Raw genomic sequence first — 20,351 nt, 5'->3', positions numbered from 1 at the left:
GGTGGTAAAAGAATGCTAAGAAGAGGAGGAGATGGCTTAACAAGGTGGTGGGTGACAAGTGGAGACCAAAGAGAATTCTGAAGCTCCCTCTCTTTGAAAAACATTCTTCTAAGTCTGCTTTAGCCAATTAGAATTCCCCCCCTCCAACCAGTAGCAAATATTAGACATAAGGTTAGATGGGCAGAAATCATGCCTTCTCTCTCCCTTTCTAGGCTTCATCTGCTGAATAATCTCTGTGAGTTATGCATCGATCTGCATTCTCTCCTTACTGTCAGATGGAAAATAGCTAAATTCTTACAAACGGTAACTTTTTTTTTGAGATTCCCCCCTCTGTTTATATCTCCTCACCTCCCATGGATCTCTAATTCTTCACACATTTCCCATGGGGGGGAGGAGGAAGAATAAGAGAGTGAGCCCTGTTCCTCTTCTTTCATAGGGGTTTCTTGCAACTCCCTGAAGGCAATGGGACTCCCAATCAACAAGCTACAAATTCTCTTGAGAATGAAGCCTGAGGTTAGTTTCTGAAATCAAATGGGCACACAGTATTTCCACTTGCTTCCTTTGTAGGACCATTGCTGAAATTCTAGAATTCTTTCACACTGTCAAAACTTAAAACTGGGCCATTTGGCTCACCCTGGAGATATTAATTGCTTCGGTGAAAAGGTTTCCTCTGACTATCTCTTTGCATGTCATGACTGGCCCTAAAAATAGGAGGACTGTTGAATTGAGAATCAAGAGAGCCTGGAAATTAATAGTTGCAGAGGATCGTTAAAAAAAAATCCATAGTTTCTTCTCTTTCCCTTGTCCCTCTATCCCCTTTCATCTCTCCCCTCTGGTCCTCACAAAGTCTGCAAACCTCACTTTCTGTTGCTCCTTCCCTAGGCTCATTCTGGTATATGAAAGAAAAATCAGGTGAAGTTTAGACGTGCTTTGAGTTCCTTAGGCAAATGTTTTCTATGACAAAACCAGTGCTGGTGTTCCTTGACCTGCAGGTGTTTTGAGGAGCATAGCACAGCATGATAAAGAATATGCTTTTTTAAATGCTAATAAAAAACAAACTTCAACTGACAGTCCTCATCAGTTTTTACTAGGACACAGGTCAAGGTTTTAAGAGTAACTTCTAAGAGAGCAAATAAGCTACATTTCAAAAATAAACCCCAACCCAACCCACTAGCAGCTATGATCTCAGACAATATTCTTTCTTCAATGGCAGCCACACTGGCTGGCAAATGTCCCCAAATGAAGCATGCTTCCTCCAGTGAGCAGAGGTGATATCTTCTTCTGGAGTCTTCTGCAAGGTCCGATGAGCCTCCCGGAAGATCTGCCCCTTCCTCTCCAGCCCATGCCCTCCCTCTACCTCAACCCTTCCACAACTCCTGCATCCTTTTATGGGGGCTGCACAGACACCAAGTTCAGGGGAAAGTGTCAGGGTCAGCAGGAAGAGAAATGAGGGGCTGAGAACTGCAAAAAACAGAAAGCCCAACTTCCATGTTATCCCCTAGATGCCATTCAGGTGGGACAAGATGGGAGGGACAGAGCAATGAACCCCACAGTATAAGGAACAGCATCGTCTTTACAGGCAGGGTTATGGGTCATTGTGCACAGGACGGCATCACATCGGGAAAGGGGAAGAGTTTGCTAAAATATCTATCAGTTCAGAGTCTCTTCCAGGACCACCCAAATAATCCATCTCAGTTAGTTTGCCTCCTTGGGTTAATTTAGGGTTTCTGACTGGAGAGAAACCATTCGGAGGATATGTTCCATCCACTTGGGGCACTGGACTCACACAGAGCTACTACTCTCCCTGGCTCCACTCAGCCCCTCCGCTTCTTCTTCTCCTTCTTCCACCTTTTGGCCCAACCCCTCCTTGGTGTAGCCTCCTAGCAGTGTGGGACTGGAGAGGTACTGAAGGAGCCGCCCTTCACGTTGGGCTTCTGCCAGTTCCTTGGCACAACAGGTAGGGGTGTTGGTCTCGTAGGTATCATGGAAGGTGTTGTAGTCTACCTCGTAGAAGCCCTTCTCTAGAGTGAGGACAGGAGTGAAGCGGTGACCCCAGAGAACCTCAGTGTCCATATAAGAGCTGCGGGCCTGGCAAGTCATGCCTAGAGGACAGAGGAAAGAGAATTAGATACCCACAGGTATATGTCTATTCACATCAATAAATGTTTGTTGATTGACTGGTGTGTGTCCATAGGAGCTGGCAACATCTGTGTGATCATGCATCCCTGACCTTTACTGGGACTCTTTCACACACATACACATGCATGAAGCCATATCCATATGGAGACACACACACACATATACACCCTCTTGGAATTGAAACAGCCAGTTGGTGAACATTTTGTCATCATCTATTATGTGCCAGGCATAGTACTAAGTGAAGAGGTAATAGACAGGGTCTTTGTCTTGGGATATTCTGTTCCTCTGCTGGTTACTTTAATAAAAGATTGCACTTAGTCATACTACAAGGCAACACTATTTGCCCAGGGAAAAGTTGTTCTACCACAATGGCCAATACTTGCAATTCCATTTGGTTGGCTTAACATGTGCTATTGGTTACAAGGTAGTTGGGTTGAGAGAGTATGGATGGCTCAGTACAACCTTTCTCCACTTCTGGGAAAAAAGAATGTGTACAACCTACTGAGGATGGATCAATAGAATTATACATCTGTACTTCAAAGATTCATGATTTTATTGACGTTGGTACTCCCTCTGTAGACGCAAATAGCAGCTTCCTCAGTCTGAATGCCGACAGCTAATATTTATATAGTGTTTTAAGATTAAGGGTGCTTTTATAGAGATTATCTCATCTGACCCATGCAACAATCCTGTAAGATAGATACAATAAAGTCTCTCCATTTTACAGATGAGGAAACTGAGGCTGAAAAGGGTTAAATGAGTTGCCCAGGATCACATAGCTAATGTCTGAGGCTGGATTTGAACCCAGGTCTTCCTGACTCCAAGTCCAGCATCCTTTATCCACTGCACCTTTTTGGATGGTCTTCATGGATTTCCATTACTGAAGAGGAATTGTTCAAGGAATACAGGGTTTTATACCCAAACCTCTTTTTAAAAAATTCTTCATTGTATACCAAAATGTTAATGTTTGTTATTAATTGTTAGGTTCAGAGCAAAAAGGAAAGAAAAGAAAAAAGACATGCATTATTTGGTAGACAGCCCAGCGATAGACTTCTCTAAAATTAGCAAGTATGGCCCTAGGATGAAGGGCATATCATTGTTGCCAGCCTGTAATCAAAATCTTGGTTGGACCTACCAGAACTTGGGCTCCCCTGGCATTGCCTCTAAGAATCCTGGTTCCCCTCCAGACCCCAATAAGGTATCAGAGAAAGACTTCAGTGGAGTAGCCTCATGGCCATATATATCAAAAAAGAGGACTACTGTTATTATCAATAATTACTAGTCACCTCCCTAATCTGTATATTTGAATATACATTTTCTTTTAAAAGAAAGAAATATGCACACCCACACATCCTTGATCCTTTGCCAAAGGACACTAAATACTTCATCACCTCTTATTCACCATCAACATAACTCTGGCCCTCTTAGACTTTCTGTGCTCTCAGTATTGGTATTTTTAGATTTGGACTTCCCCCCAGAGAGGGAGGGAAGCTCTGTTTTATGGATGAGGAAGGCTCTATATTTTGGAATACAGAATACAGAATATAGAAAAGTAACCATTCAGCTCTCCATTTCTTTGGATTGAGGAAAAGTACTCTTCTGAGCATGGAAAAGAAATGGTTTTTGCTTGCCTGGTATCCCGATGGGACCTTGCATCAAGGGGATCTGGTTTAAAATCTGTTTTTTTGTTTGTTTTCTTGTGTGGTTTTTTTTTTTTTGCCAATTTGGATTTTCCTACATTATCCAGACCATTCAGGGTCCCAGGCCATGTGCTATCTTCTCTAAGAAACTGCTTTCCTGGGACAGGTCTCTTTCACTGGGATAAACATTGCCATGTTGGTTGCTGAACAAGTTGGAGGCAGGCTGACCGAGGACTCACCAAGAAAGAAAAGAATGATCGGAAGTGGCCCATGGCTTACTTGGTGTCTCATTATTTCTCTCTCTCAGCTTCTAGATCTCTTTTGGATCTGGTTCTTCACACTGGACTTTGGCCATTCCTACATGGACATTTGGGGGAAGTGGTCTTTCTTCAACCTTTTAAAATTCCATTTGGGCTATCTATTGTCTTGCTAGGCCAGACTGATATTGCTTAAGTGCTTCTTGGTGTGACTGTCCTAGAGGAAAGGTGTTAAGCTGCCTTGATGGGATGCCTTATACCCAACCTTGGTGGTGTCTGGGATTCTTGTTAACTCTGGTGCTATGTATTAGCTAAGTGGCACAGCAGATGGGAATCTTGGGAAGCTTGGAATTGGGAAGAATTAAATTAAAATTCTGCCTTAGACTTACCAGTTATGTTAACAATGGCAGGGCATGAGCCATCTCAGGCTCACTTCCTTCATCTCTAAAATGAGGATAATAACAGCACCTACTTTACAGAATTATGAGGGTCTAATAAAATTACATATATGTTGATCTTTGCAAACCTTAAGGCACTATATAAATGCTAGCCATTATTTTCTGTTGGTCAACATTTTACAGATTGAGTCTTCTTGTCTTCAAGTCCAGCACTCTTACCTATTGTGCTCCCTAGCTGCCTCTTATGACAACATGTCAATTGTATTTTTATAGCACTTCCCCAAATTCTTTTCAAAATACTTTCTTAAATGATAGTTCATTTGATCCTCATGACAATCCTACAAGGTGAAAAAGGTATGTAAGTATCCCTGAAAAATGTGTAGGAAGGAATGTAAGGAAAATACTAATTGCCACCCAGATAAAAGAGTCCTAAGAAATCTGCCAGAGAATGGCATGGCAACCTTAAAGTTTAAGCAGGTTCCATTTTTTTCTTAGTAACCATTTATCACTATCATCAAAACAATTTTTAATCCATTTAAAAATAGAGCCAATTGGGGAAATGAGCTCCAGGAAATCTATTATTCACTATCAGAGTACCATTTCCTGTAGCATAGGGAATCACGCAGGACCACAAACAAATGCTTTATGTTCCCTTTCAAAGATTGTTGAGTCTTGACTTAAGATGAACCCTCATCTGCACAATTAGGCTAATAGGGTTTTATTGTCCTATTGTTTGGAAGACTTCTGCATTGAGTCAAGAATGTAGCATTTTGTCACTATAGCAAAAATGAATAATGTGGAAATAGGTATAAAGTGATAACATTTGTACAACCCAGTGGACCTGCTTGTTGGCTTTGGGATGGGACAGAGAAGAGGGGAAGGAAAGAAAATGAGTCATGTAAATATGGAAAAATATTTAAAAATAAAAAAAATAAATTCATCTAGGGGAAAAAGAATGTAACATTTTGAGTAGTAAAGGAATCACGCTTGTCTTTCTTGGGTGACTTTGTAGATGCACCTTTAAAGGCGGAACCAAAGGGAGTTTGTAGGGGATCTCCCTTCCTACCTGCTACTCCCCTGGGAGGAGGCTGGTATGGTGCTGGGACTCTTTATGATGTCTTTGGAAAAAATAAGGGGATTGAGGTTGACTTGCCTTTACTACCTCCCTTTGGATAAAAAGGCTGATGGGGAGGAATATTATTCCCACATATTCTATTTTTTCAGGGAGAGAGAAGAGAAACATCCATCATTTGTCTGACTGGTATCTTCTAACACCTGTGATTATGTGTGCCCCCACTGGTTCCTGGGGCCACCACCATGTCACTTGGCATTTCACCACAACTCCAATGAGACGTTCAAGCTTGGGTAATTATATGGCCACAGAGTAAATCACGAGAGAGGTCCCATTCCAGCAGCCCCTGATACTCTGCCTGCCTGCCTGCCTATTATTCCACGTTTGGACTTGAAATATCTCTAGACCCAACTCCAAAGTCAGGAGGACTTGGGAATGGAAGCTTTTGTTGAGTTTCTTCCCCTCCTAGAGGAATTTCTATCCATTCATCCAGATCCAGCCTTACTCTCAGGTGATACCTTGGGTAGGTTTGGTCCCTTTCCTGATATCCTCAAATCAGGCACAGCAAGTGGGAAAAGGAAGAGAGTTGAGCTATGAGACAAAAAAAATCAGCGGTGGGAAAGGGGAGCGCAAGGGTTATTGGAATTTAGAATCCTAGGGCCTAAGTTTGAAACCTTTCTCAGCTACCCATTCTCTGGGTAAACTTGGATAAGATACAATCTCTCCCAGGTCTCAGTGACCTCATTTATAAAAATGAGTTGGTTAGGTTAGATGTCCTGAGATGTCATTTTTAGCTCTAAACTTCTGATCCTGTGAATCCTTATGATTCTCTGCTAGATGAAGAGGGGAAAGAGACTCTGGGGTCACTGGGGAAATGAGAGAGGAAAGAGTCAAGAACCATGAGCTGGTTTTTAAGCCATTGTCTTTTAAAAACTAAGTTGAGAGTGTGCTACATTGGCACAAGAACCAAGGACACTCATTGTCATCAAGTGTCTCTGAGCAGCAGCAGCAGCCCTAGGCTGAGGTGCCAGGCCAAGATACGAGGATGCTTTTCAATGGCACCTCTGGGTATTTATGTCTCATCTAGGATGCAGTGTTATGTGCAAGAGAAGAATAATGAATTTCCTGCTGCTTACTGAATAGGTAAACAGGCAAGCTTCTAGGAGCATTTAGGTAGGGTCCCATTTGGTGGTAGGAGGAGAGACTAAATCATACCTATAAACACTCTAATTTCTATAGCATTTTATGGGTTACACATGAGATTCCATTACAACCATCCTGCAAGGGAGGGGTACAAGTATACTCTTCCCAACCCTGTCTCCAATTTCTAGATGAGGAATCTGAAAGTCAGAGAGGTGAGATGATATACACAAGCTAGTTGGTATTAGGGGTGGGGTGCTAATCCCACTTTCTTTATCTCAAGTGCCACGTTCTTTCCATTATATCAAGGACTCTATGGATTTTAGTCCATATAACCTTTTTTGTTTCCTGCTCTTTGGCATTCTCAGAATAATGCTTTTTAGGTGAATAAAACAGAATAAAACTGGGATTAAAAGTAAACCAATTACACTGCAATACACGTATCAAAGTGTTTTTTTAATGGACTTCAGATTAAGAACTCCTGATTTAGTTCCTCCTTTCTCTGATGTGCTGAGATGTTTTAAAAATATAATTAAACTTCATAATCTGCGGTACAATAAGTTATGAGCTCTCCCAAGGACCTGGACTTAAAATTTTTATGTGGAGACTGACTTTCATGGACAAGGAATATAGTGACTGAGTAACACTATAGAGTTTTAGATTTAAAATATTTTTATGGTGACTGAATCCAAATTCTTCATTTTATAGAGGACAAAACTGAATCACAGAGAGATGAAATCACAACAGGTCCATACAGGTAGTATGTGGCAGAGCCAGGACATAGGAAAGTGACCTTAAAATAAGCTGCTTTATGGACTTTGAGGACAATTGGTAATATCTTACCTGTAGCTTCTACCATGCCTTCTAAGATGACTACCACCTCAAACTCTTCCTGATTCAACTGTGCCCGGGACATCTCCCAGAAAGGGCTCTTCTCATTGATTTCATGAGAGATGATGAGTGGTGACACCAGGAAGAGGCGGTCATCTCCAGTGTCAAAACCCACATTAATATCTGTCTGATTTAGGGGAATGAACTCCCCTTCTTTGGTCTGCCTGGACTTGATGAGCTTGGCTCGGATGGAGGCCTCTACGATGTGAGAATTGCGGAGGTCACCTACTCGGAACATGAGGCAAAGCTTCTCATCCCGCATAGAAATGACAGCATTGTTAGAAAACATGAGAGTCTCTGCCCTCTTCTTGGGTTGACTGATCTTGACAAACATGCAGCCCACCATGAAAGCATTGACTATGGAACCTAGGATGGCTTGGACCAATAGAAGGATGATCCCCTCTGGACACTTCTCTGTGATGACCCGAAAGCCATATCCAATGGTAGTCTCTGTCTCAATGGAAAACAGAAAGGCGGAGACAAAGCCACTGAGATTCTCAACACAAGGAACCCAGTTTTTGTCCCCAACATGGTCCAGGTCTCCCCGGATGTATGCAATGAGCCACCAAATAAATCCAAAGAATAACCATGTAATGGTGTACACCATGGTGAAGACAAGAAGATTGAAGCGCCACTTCAGATCCACCAGTGTTGTGAAAAGGTCACTCAGGTAACGATAGGTTTCCTGGACGTTACCATGATGTACGTTACACTTGCCACTTTTCTCCATGTAACGCTGGCGAGGCTTTTTGGCTTCTGCCAGGAGACGGGTCCGATCAGTAGTGATTGGGACATAGTCACGGGCCTGTTTGGGAATCTTCCTGGGGTCTCTGGGGGTGGTTCCAATCTCCATGTCTTGATTCATGGAATTCCTAGAATCTCCAGCCATAGTTTGGCTAGTTTGGGGTAAAAGAGACATATATCAGTGATACTAAGTTTTCTGTTTCAACTGAGTATTCCCTAAGTGGAGAAACCTAGCAAAATCTAGGGAAATGTGGAATTATAGTGACGAAAGGCATTTATATTATTATATGTAATATTATAAAATATTAAAATATTTTATATTTATATAAAAATATAATAACCCAACCCCCTCCATCTTTGCATATGGAGAACCTGAGACAAAGTGACTTGTCCAATTTTACTTACTGGCAGAGTTATACATAGAACCTAGTTCTCCTGACTCATGATTCTACCTCAAGACAACAGTTTTTATCTGTGTGGAGCAATTCAATTCCATAAACTTGTATTAAAGGCCTACTTTGTGGACATTATAGAAGGCATCATTGAAGTAAAGATACAGGTTTAGAGGTCCCTGCCCTCCTAGAGCTTTCATTCTATATAAATATGTAAAATGAATATAAATGTATATAAATGTATATAAATATATGTACACACATACCATGTAACTATGAAACAAAATAGCATGTAACTATAAACTATGAAACAAAGTAATACATGATACATGATACAGAATACATGAAACAAAATAATACAATTAGAGAGGTGTAAAATACTATGTAAAGTGCAAGAGAAGGTGGTATATGAGCAAGGCTTTAAAAGGAATTCCAAAGACAAATATTCCAATTTCAGGGTACTGTATGAGCAAAGGCTTGGAAATCATGTTCATGGATAAAGAGTGGTTGGGTTTAGCTGGAGAAAAACATAAGCGGCTGGGATTGGTGGGGGGAAACAGATATGGTGTTGCCAGGTTGTGCCAGGTCTAATGCTTAGCAAAAGTGTTTAAACATTAGTGGGTAGGCAATAGGAGACCACTGAAGATTTTTGATTAGAGGGGCAAACAGTAGGACATATACATAAGAAAGATTATTCTGGCAATGGTATAAAGGATGGATTGAAGGAGGAAGAGAATGAAGGCTGGAAGATCTGTTCAGTGGCTATTCTAATAGGAAGATGGTGAATAGGTGCTAGGGTGACTGGGGGTAGCACTACAGAGTTTTAGATTACATTGTGTCTGAGGCCAAATTTGAACCTATCTGCTAGGGTTGTGGCCATGGCAATAGATAGCAGGCAATGACATGACATATTAAAAATTAAAATTATAGAAATTCTAGAAAAATAAAAAATAGAGAATAACATGGAATGATAAATCAGCCCAAAAGTTTGAATACATCATAAAAGATGCCTATATATAGTCCTTATCACCACTACTACCACCACCAAAATGCCACATGCATGAGTGTAACCTTGCTTGACCTGCTCTTTAAAGATGCCCCAGATACAGTCCCTGCCTTCTAAGAGCTTGTGAACAACAACAACATATGGCAGGATGTTCATCAAATCACAGACTTGTAGTTCTGGAAATGACCTGAGAAATCCTTTAGAATGCCATGTTCTCAATATCTTTCAAATAGGATCAGATAACTTTGAAATGGGGTACATATTTCACCCAGCTAGCTTCATAGATATGAATGGCACCCCCTTTTCTGCAGCTTCCTAACCTAGGGAGCTTACAAGACCATTTCACATGTCACTGGAAAGAAATGATATTTCTACTATGATGCTGATCAAGAATATGAGGAGCTAGCTAAGTAGTCCATGATTTATATTTTGACTATTTAAGCTGCCCCCTCCAGGAAGTACATCAAATTTAATGTCACCTCAGGGGAAACAAGTCATTTAGACCCTTTGTCATTTTTATGAGCAGCCTTTTCTTGATTTTATAGACAGTCATCTCACTGAAGAATCAAGGCCTTTGTTTAAATAAATGCAAAGCATCCTTCATAAATCTACCAGCACATAAATCCATCAGTCTTTCCTGGATGTCATCCTACTATACCAGGCCCCTGACATCGTCTTCTTTTATCTCCTCTTGGACCAAGCCTAGCAAGTTCATGATGGCCTTCCCAAATTAAATGATGGGGTCATCCAAGAAACTATTTGCTTTGTACCTTCAGTGCACATGTCCTACTCTTTACCTGGCAGGCCTCTTACAAGGATAAATGAGACAATGTGATTGAAGGGCATAGAGTCTCTGCAGAAAAGGTGAATATCAAGTCTAGGCCTGAATGTAACTATTTGTGAATGATATTATCCTTTCATCAGAATCATTTGTTTGTTCAATTAGTATTATAAAGCACCCCTACTCTGCCAGAAATTGTACCTGGATATAACCAATGAAATAGTCCTTGACTCCAAGGGAGCTTACATTTGTGGAAGAACAGGCTGAAGGTAGAAATCCTGCTTTTCTGAAATAAAAGATGCTTAGGGATGGGCCAGACTTTTGACTCCAAAATAGATTTGATTCTGAACAATCCAAATGCTAGAACTTTAATTGGACAGTATTATGGAAATTTTAAATACTGGGATCTGGGATGCACTTTGTGTATAATGGTACACAGCTTTAGGAAGTACTTAGGAAAAGAGAGGACTTTGGTCTAACCCCCTCACTATGGGATGCTTTATGCTTATTTTTTGTTTCCTTCTTCTTATCCAAGTAACTCTTACCCCAAATTGCAAGATAAATCTTATGATATGTTTCAAAAAAATAAAAAGTTTTCTAGGCATTAACACACATATTTGAAATTTTCCTAAGGAAGGATTGCAAAGGAGTATTTTGATTATTAGTTGGCATTTTATAGCAGTTTGTATTTTCCAAGATACTCTATAATCACCTTCATTAATTATTACAATGACTTGATTTTATAATAATGAAGCTTATTGAGTGCTTTCCATACTATATATATATATATATATATATATATATACATATATATATATATATTAAAAAAAACAAAGAAACCCCTTACCTTCTGTCTTAGAAATAATATTGTCTATTAGTTCCAAGGCAGAGGAATGGTAAAGGCTAGGCTATGGGGGTTAAATGACTTACCTAAGGTTGCATACCTGGGAAGTGTATGAAGCCAAATTTGAATCCAGCACCTCCTATCTCTAGGCCTGGCTCTCAGTCCACTAAGCCACTTGGCTGCCTCCTACACCATATAGTATTTAAAATATATCAAATAAATATAAATATATATAATAGTAAGGTAAGTCATGCCACTATTTCTGCTCCCAATTTATATATAATAAAACTAAGACTTTGAAGAGTGATGTCTTACCCATAGCCATCCATCTAGTTAAGAGTTGGACCTCTAATTCCAATTCAGGTCTGATTTTCGGTTGATTCAACTATACCATGCTGCCTCTGTTCCTCAAAGCAATAGTCACAGAGTCCTTGCCCTGTTCCACAATTGACTTTTTCACTAACCTTGGGAAATCCCTTTATCACCTCAGTGCTTCAGTTGGCCCAACTATAAAGGAGGGATCAAAATAGCTGCCTTATAATGCTGTGATGAGGACCAAAAGAAACTATAAAGTTCTTTTCAATTTTAGGAAGCATTGAAAATGTAAGCGATCAGCTTTATTTTAGAAATGAAGACAGTGAGGCAAGGAAAGCCCAAATAATGTACCTAAAGTTAACTTATATATTATTCAGTCTGACAAGTGTTTTTTATAGCACTTACTAAATGCAAAGTGCTAGAGACAAAGCTAAAAATGGAAAACAAGCCCCTGCCTTCTAGGAGCTCACATTCTAGAGCTGGAATATATCTGGTGTTCAGCCTAAGACAAACCATGCCTTAGGTCTCTGAATTCTCTTGTTTCTCTTTAAGGATTTGCAAAAATTCTCATTCCAAAAGATTGGACCCTCAGAACTGAGTCTCCCTAAGGTCAAAAAGGTCAGCAGGGACCCTTCAAAACTCAGAATATTCTCTTTGGACTTGGGGGCTTTGATAAATTCTCCTCTAGAGAGATGTAGGGAAAGTGTCTGGTACATTATCAGCTTCCAGGGTCTTCTAGCTGAAGGATGCAGACTAAGACAATGACCTTAGCAAATCTTATTAAAATCTAAGCAAGCCCATTAGGGCTTTCTAGCTTTAATCTTCTTTTGAAGGTGAATGAGGAATGGTGCATAAATGTGATTAAAGTTCTAGAGAAAGGCAAAGTTTAAAGATCCAACAAAGCAACTTAATCTCTTTGATATAGCATAAAAAACCAAAGGGCAGACATAGGTAGGCAAAGGGAAAAGAGACTACATCTAAGCTGATTCACCAGTGAATCATAGTTTCTGGTTATTGGGCATAATGAACCTCTGTTTAAATGCCTCCCAGGACTATAGGATTCATCCATCCTGAAGTATGGATATTCCTATATAAGTTGTAGCTGCAGGAAGTTAGCTTAAAACAAATAGAGATGAGAGATTTTTTTTAAGTGTGTGCTAGATGTAAGGTGAATGGAGAGGGAAGTTCCATAGAAGGTATGTTGGAGCACAGGGTGAGAAAGCTATTGTACTGGGTACTGGGAGGTGGCCTTGATGTCCAGCCCAGAAAGGTGAAATGGGAGTTCAAGGCTTGGGTATACAAGTTCAATAAAGATAAACTATAATGGATTGCTGTGGCCTAACATGGTACTTCTGAAGTTATACTTTTATGAATAATCCTAGTATAGCATGTATCATTATTGTGTCTCTCAATCTATAAAAGTCAGGTTGATCATAGATTTGGAGGTGGAAGGGACTTGAAAGGCCATCTATTCCATCCTTCTCATTTTATAGAAGAGAAACAGAGGTTAAGTGACTTAGCCAAGATCATGGAGTGGCAAAGTTGGGATGTGAACCTAGCTCTGTTGACTCCAAATTCAGCCCTCTTACCATATACGACATACCCTCCCAACACATCTCACCACATATTTCTCTTGTGGGACTTGTTGACCACCATCTCTCCTTGGACTCTGATGGGGATAGCACAGGACCCTGGAACCAAGAGCCTTTGGAATATCAGTGCTGCCAGCCCTGTGCCTACAGTCATCATCCTTGGAAGCAAACCCAATGAAGATGCAGCTCCTTCATGTACTGTAGCCACCTTTACTGACAACCCAGAAAAAGTTGATGTCTTTGGCATTGTCAAGTGGTTTAACTTCAGAAACTGATATGTGGGATCATATTGTTGTGAGAATTATCAGGGTCTTTACTAGCTGCTGCCCAGATTAGCCAGCACAGGATACAGACAGACAGTTTATTTCTTTAGTCAAGAGTGTGACACACACCATCAGTAGGTGATGGAAATGTGTGTATGTTCACTTGGCAGATGACATCACCAAAGCTATGTGAGTCAGAAAGAGTGGCAAAAAAAGGAAAATGGGCTTTTTTCCCCCAAAAGCAGGTTGGAATTATGTTTAAACTTACAAAGAAAACCTCCCACAATTTTCTGCATTTTCAGGCCTGCTTGACCTCCTAACATCCATCTTTTGACACATTGGTTTGACTCTAAGATTGAATCCAGTTCAATACATTTCATTTCATTTAAATCCAAGTTAGCAAGCATTTATTAAGCACTTACAATGGTTTGTGGACAGCTAGGTAGGACAGTGGATAGAGTACTGGGCTTGCAGTCTGGAAGATTCATCTTCCTGGGTTCAAATCTGGTCTCAGGAACAAATTATCTGTGTGACCTAAAGAAAGTCACTTAACCCTGTTTGCTTCAGCTTCCTCATTATAAAATGAGCTGGAGAAAGAAATGGCAAAGTACTCCAGTATCTTTGCCAAGAAATTTCCAAAATGGGGTAGTGAAAAGTCAGACATGACTGAATGGCAACAGTGTGATGTGCCACGAAGTATTAGTACAGCAGAAAAAGTGTTAGACTCAGAAACAGGAAGATCTGAGTTCAAATCCAGCCTCTGATACACCCTGTTAGTTGATCCAGAGCAAGTTATTTAACTTCTCAATGGCCTAGACAACTTTCTTTTCTTTAAAAAACAAAACAAAACAAAAACAACCCCAAACCTCTTATCTTCTGTCTTATTATCAATTCTAAAGCAGAAGAATGGCAAGGGCTAGGCAATTGGAGTTAAGTGACTTGCCCTGGGTCACAAAGCTAGAAAGTGTCTGTGGTTGGATTTGAACCCAGGTCCTCCTAGCTCCAGGTCTAGCAATCTATCCATTTTGCTCCCAAGCGTGCCTCTAGATAACTTTCTCAGACTATAGATTGCAGAAAAGGGGGCCAGTGTGCACTGAGAGAGGAGTTTCACCCCTGGGAAGAGCTTAAGACCCTAGATCCTAGAGCTTGGAGAATAGTCGGGTCTACCCCTAACAAGATACCAGACCTACTTCCAGCCCAACCCTCACAGACATCATCTGAAGAAGCAACTCCTGCAGAGAAAAGGGCAGCCACCCAGGTCACCTGCCATATGCAAGTCAGACAAGCCAGCCTAGCTGAAGTAAGGAGGCATTCTGAGTAAGAGAGAGGAGGTACCATTTACTATATAAGTCAAAGCACTACCACCTTATTGACCACCATCTTCCCTCAGACCCTAATGGGAACAGCACAGGACCCTGGACCCAAGAGCCTTTGGAATATCAGTGCTTCCAGCCCTGTGCCTACAGTCATCATCCTTGGAAGCAAAGCCAGTGAAGATACAGTTCCTTCATGTACTGTAGCCACCTCTGCTGAACAATCCAGAAAGGAAAGTCCTTGCTACCAATGTCTTTGGCATTGCCAAATGGTTTAATTTCAGAAACTGATATGGTTTTATCAGTAGAAATGGCATTAAAGAAGAGGGACTATTATCTGTTTATCTGCTATACCCTAAGGACACTGGGATCTTTCCATCTGACTTTTGAGGGGGGTCTTTCTTTGCATCCCCAGGTTTTAGCATAGTCCTTACCACATAAATACTAGTTGACTGACTGACTGACTGATTGACTGGCTTGCAGTTGAAACCTTCCATTTAATTAGTCTCCCTCCACCTCCCACTAGAATGGGATCTCCTTGATTGCAGATTGCTTAGTAAAAGCATCGTTCATTCATTTGTTTCCTGCATCAGGATAAGGAGTGTCCTCATTTTTGTCATTCTTATTCTAAAGAAATCATAGATCTAGTCTGTGTGCCAGGCATGAGAGAAAAATCCAAACGGTCTTTCCCCTCACATGTTTCACAGGAGCAAGGGAGATGCTGCAAACTCTTTTTGTGTAATCTAGACCTTAGAATCCCCCTCACCTTGAATGCCATCTAGCTCAATTACCTGATTTTACAGATGAGGAAGAAGAAGCTCAAGGAGCCTTTCCCTCAGTCTAACAAGCAATGAGTGGGAAATCCTCTGACTCAAATCCCAGGGCTCTTCCCACTAGCCTCCCTGTCTCCTTCAGGGCTTACAGCTGTCCATAGCAGCTGCCTATTACTAACGACATTGTCTGCTCACAGCACCCAAGTTTGAGGTGGGGGGGGGGGCCTGAGAAGTAATTGGAAAAACAGAGATGGTCAAGTACTGGAGGGGAGGAGGGAGGGTAGAGAGAGAGGGTGCAGGAGAGGCTCGTGGCCTTGAAAGATCACACACAGACGTAAAATATCCTTGTGTTTTCAGTGCAGCAAGCATACCAAAGCAATTAGCTTGAGCAGGCAGGCTCCTCACGAAGAGATGGCACTACAAATTCAATTAAGGCATTGGGACTTTTTGTGAATTCCTTCTCCTCAGCAGGCTGCCTCAGGACATCCTGACTGGTGTTTTCAAACACTTTTCATGTCTCTTGCCTGGATTCTGGTCCCCTGACGGCCACCTGCTTTGAGCCAGAAACATAAAAAGTGAGGCACCGCTCTTATCATGGCCCAGGCTTCCCTTCTGCATCTGGATGCAAAAATAGCACTCTCCTGGTAGCAACCACCAGGCAGCTCAAAGAGGCCAGGAAAGGGAGCTCAGAGGCTAAATGGTCTCCCTCTCTCCCCTGGGAACTAAGGGAACATGGAAAGCCAGAGTGGTTCAAAGGTGATGATGAGTTCAGTCCATTAATCCTGAGTCTATTTGGGACCCTGGTACCTAAGAGGTTGCTGCTTGGCTGTCTGTGTTCCCAAGCTAGAGGTACACCTGTTCAGATTGTCAGCTAGGAGGAGGAAGCTGGGGGCTCCATCCCTCTCGCCAAGGGCATCCCCAGAGCTAGCCTCTTCATTTAATAGATCAGAAAATGGCTCAGAAGGTAATACTATTTACTCAAGGGACATAAGCTAGGTCCAATATGAACTCAGGCTGTTTACTTCCAGCCTCAGGTCTCTTTCCACTGTTTTCTTTTATCTCTGGGTGCTTCTTTTTTAAACTTGCCTGCTTGCTACAGCTTTTTAAACACACAATTAACTTTTGCTCCTTTGAAAAATGAATTTTGTCATTTTGCCCTCAATTTCTCCCAGACCTATTTATGTGACACCTTTGGGGAAGGGCATTTGTGACCTAGGATAAGGAACGGAATGAATGGAAAGGTTCGAGTTCCTATATCTCCTGGGCCGACCTGGAGATGTTGATCTGAACTCTGTCACTCAACTCTGTCACAACTTCCCTGATTCTAAATTGGAAACCACCATGCCTATTAGGTTATGAGTTCCTTGAGGGCAGGGATTGTCTTTTACCTTTTATATCCCCAGCACTTAGCACAGTGCCTGGCCCATAGTAGGTGCTTAATAAATATTTATTGAATTGAGCCTAGAGTGATAATGATAATGCTGCTGCTGCTGCTAGGGGTAGTACATTTGTCATGTCACCAAAAATGTTCTGTCCTAACAAAATAGGGTTGTGATCATGAGATAAAGTCATTTGGAATCACAGAATGTCAGAGATAGAAGGAACCTTCAAGATCCCCTTCATTTTCTAGATAAGGAAACAGAGATGCTGAGAGGTGTAGTCATCTGTCCAAGGTCACACAAATTATTTAGGAATAGATTTGGGTCTTGTGACACCATGGCTGGTATTCTTCCCCTCGTACAGCCTTGCCATATCAGTCACTTAGGCAATAAATAATCAATAACAACATTAAGTGGCCACTATGTGCCAAGCACTATGCTAAGCCCCAGGGATACAGAGAGAGGCAAAAGAGAGTCTTTGCTCCAAAGGAGTAATAATAATGATGATAAATTGTATTTCTCTAGTCCTTTTCTTTCTAAAGTGCTTGACTTATATTACTGAGTCCTCACCATTGGCCTATGATAGAAGGAGGAAACAGTTATTTCATTATTAGTCCCTTTTCCAAAAAGGGAAACTGAGGTCTACATAGGTGAAATGGCTTGCCTTAGACCAAGTCACTGAATCCTGTTTACTAGGAAGAGGGGATGAATCTGTACTCAAATTGTGGAAGATTTTGCAGCAAAAACAAACACAGAAAGCCTATAAACTATGATGTAACTGATGGCTCAGGCCCCAGATTAGGATGAAATGATCTCAAAGGTCTCTTTCAGCTCTGAATGTTATAAACTCCCATCCTGCCACCTCCAGAGTCCCATGCATCATTTTGACATGGCTTTATTTTTGTTTTTAATTTTTGCAGTTTTTTGGGGAAGGGCAGTGTTTGCCATACCCAAAGCTTAATGGCACAGAGCCTGAGTGATAATATATTTTTTAAACATCATCCTCTTCTCTTTCCTGGAAAACAAAAAATCCTTTAGAATCTAAAAATTCCCACTCTTTCAATATTTGTTCAATTTAATTAAACAGTCATTGAGTACCCATTATGTGCAAGGTACTGTCCTTGAAGAGGAGGATAAAATATTTATTATTAAACATTTATTAATATTGTTTGAACCAGCCTTATGAAGCTAGAAAGTTATCTCACCCAAAAGCTTACTGTAAACATCAACTGACCTCAGAGCTATCATGGCTTAGATCCCACCCAGGTCTTACTCTAGGTCCACGCAAAGCTCATGTTTGGGGCTCCCCAAATTAGATTGATTTACTTGCTGATTACACCATAAACTGCCTTTCTAGAGGCTACTTATTGCCTCATGAGGTCAATCAGGCAAATACCTGTATGTCTTTGTCTGAACTCTATAGACTATAACCTCAGAAAGACTCAAGAGGGAGGCACACCTTCTTTCCTGCTCTCTCCCTACAGAACAATCTAATATGTTCCTAAAACTTTTTCAGATTTTGGGTTCGTTCCTGCCAACAACCAATGGGATGGGACAAGAGGAGACATGGGTTCGTTCCTGCCAACAACCAATGGGATGGGACAAGGGAAAGAGGGAGAATCAAGGATGGATTAGAATCAGTCTAGTCATTAAGGGCCATACTCTTTTCAAAGAGGGATGGAATAAGTCAACAGAATGTAAAACAGCATATCTGTAATACCATCAGAACTCAATTAGTCTAACCCTATCCTTTTACAAAGCTCAGGGATGCAAAGTCAAGGGCACATAGAGAGTAAGCCACTGAGGCAGGATTTGAACCCAGACCCTTTCATTGAACCATAGTCATGAAGGCCAACTAACCTCAAGAAGTTACTAATTGTGTGACTTTGGTGAAGTTATTGAATTTATCTTGGACTTGCTTTCTTCATTTATAAGATGAAAGTTAACTTGACCTCTATTTTTCCTTCCTCATGCCTTATTAATTAGGTCATAATGCCCCCCATAGAAGTGAGAATGGGTATTTATGGAGCAACCCACATTCTCACACTGTCTTCCTATGGCCCAAGAAGGACATGGAGGTTGTTGGAGGATGGGGAATGCTATTTGTAGTTACTAATGCACAGCTGAAGGGCCCCAATGATGCAGAGAGGTGATGGTGGCCCAATTGATATCATGACCACAAAGTGCTCCCTCAGAAGGGATTCTAAGGACACCCTGGGACCTGAGCATTTGCAGGTCCTTCTAAGTGCTTGTATAGACTTGAGTTCCCAAAGGAACAGCATAAAACCTCAGGAGATAAGGCAGAAAGTAAGCATGAAAGCTAGTAAGAGGCCAGATCCAAATCCATCATAACCCAAGCAACTTTGATTAGAAAACCTAGTCTTTTGTACCACCTTTGGGATACTTCTTAAGCTACCTGAATTCTGCCATGGACACAATTATTCTGCGATATAGTCTAGTTATTTATCTTATTCCTTTCCTCTGTTATGCTAGCAAAGTCCTTGAAGGGAGGACTGGCTTTCATTTCACCATCTTCCCCCAGAATGCTAAAGAAAGTGCCTTACAAATAGTAGCTCTTTACTATTTGTTGAATTGCACTGAATAAATAATTACAAAATAGTAGAGATTTTTCTAAATTCTGAAGGATATTTTTATTTTCCAGGGCAAAGCTATGATTTTTTTCCTATTAAAAATGGATCATGAAATGAAAGGAATTGAAATCAAAGGATCTTGGTTCAAATGTCACCTTTAGAGATTACTACCTATGTGACTTTGGGCCTTAATTTCCAACTGCATGTTAATGGCTACAAATAGCATCCTCCATCCTCCAGCAACATGTGTGGCCATTTTTGGCCACAGGAGAATCAAGGGAGAATGTGGGTTTCTCCAGAAATATCTATCTCCACTACTACAGGGAGAGCACAGGAAAGAAAAATAGGGGTCAAGACCAACTCCTTCATTTTACAAATGAAGAAATCTCTCAAAGGATGGGGTTGAACTAGGTGGCCCCTTCCTTCTCTAGAACTGATACAACGAAGTCATTTTCCTTAAACCTCAGTTTCCTCAACCATAAAATGGGACAATAATACCTTTAACACATACCTCACAGAATTGTTATAATTATCAACTAGGAAAATAAACGTAAAACATTACATAAATCTTAAAGTAAAAGTCAGTTGTTATTATGATTGACACTAAGGAAACAGCTCAAAGAGATGGATGCCTGGTGTCATATTTGTCAATAAAAGAAAACATTCATCTGGTTTCTTAGGAGCTTGGAGATATAGGGAGAAATCAAGTTATTTTATAGAAGGGTGAAATTTAGGCATGGCCATGGTTACTCCAGCCCCAAACCCAGGTTTTCACTTCCCAGTCATCTATCAGAGATCTTCCAGAATAGCTGCCCTATCTG

At 40.9% G+C, this 20,351-nt stretch overlaps 1 protein-coding gene and 1 long non-coding RNA gene across 3 annotated transcripts in view; one reads left to right on the top strand and one right to left on the bottom strand.

Annotated features, from left to right (window-relative positions):
- Nucleotides 1–210: 210 nt before the first annotated feature.
- On the top strand, nucleotides 211–7,372 carry LOC107648971 (uncharacterized). Its single transcript, XR_001622163.2, has 3 exons — nucleotides 211–303; nucleotides 437–513; nucleotides 5,659–7,372. It is a non-coding gene; the product is annotated as an uncharacterized LOC107648971 (long non-coding RNA).
- KCNJ5 (potassium inwardly rectifying channel subfamily J member 5) overlaps nucleotides 1,066–20,351 on the bottom strand; it is a 48,088-nt gene continuing 28,802 nt past the window's right edge. For both annotated transcript variants that reach the window (XM_001373194.3, XM_007495120.2), the window contains 2 exons: nucleotides 7,490–8,433; nucleotides 1,066–2,102 (listed from right to left, as the gene is read on the bottom strand). In XM_001373194.3, the coding sequence (XP_001373231.1) occupies nucleotides 1,783–2,102; nucleotides 7,490–8,426 (1,257 nt within the window). In that variant the 5' untranslated portion in view covers nucleotides 8,427–8,433 and the 3' untranslated portion in view covers nucleotides 1,066–1,782. The remainder of the gene's footprint in view (nucleotides 2,103–7,489; nucleotides 8,434–20,351) is intronic.

The sequence above is a fragment of the Monodelphis domestica genome, chromosome 4 (assembly GCF_027887165.1).
Source record: "Monodelphis domestica isolate mMonDom1 chromosome 4, mMonDom1.pri, whole genome shotgun sequence".
NCBI classification, from domain to species: Eukaryota; Metazoa; Chordata; class Mammalia; order Didelphimorphia; family Didelphidae; genus Monodelphis; species Monodelphis domestica.
The sequence above is the reverse complement of the archived record's forward strand: the minus strand, read 5'-3'. Positions and strand labels throughout refer to the sequence as shown.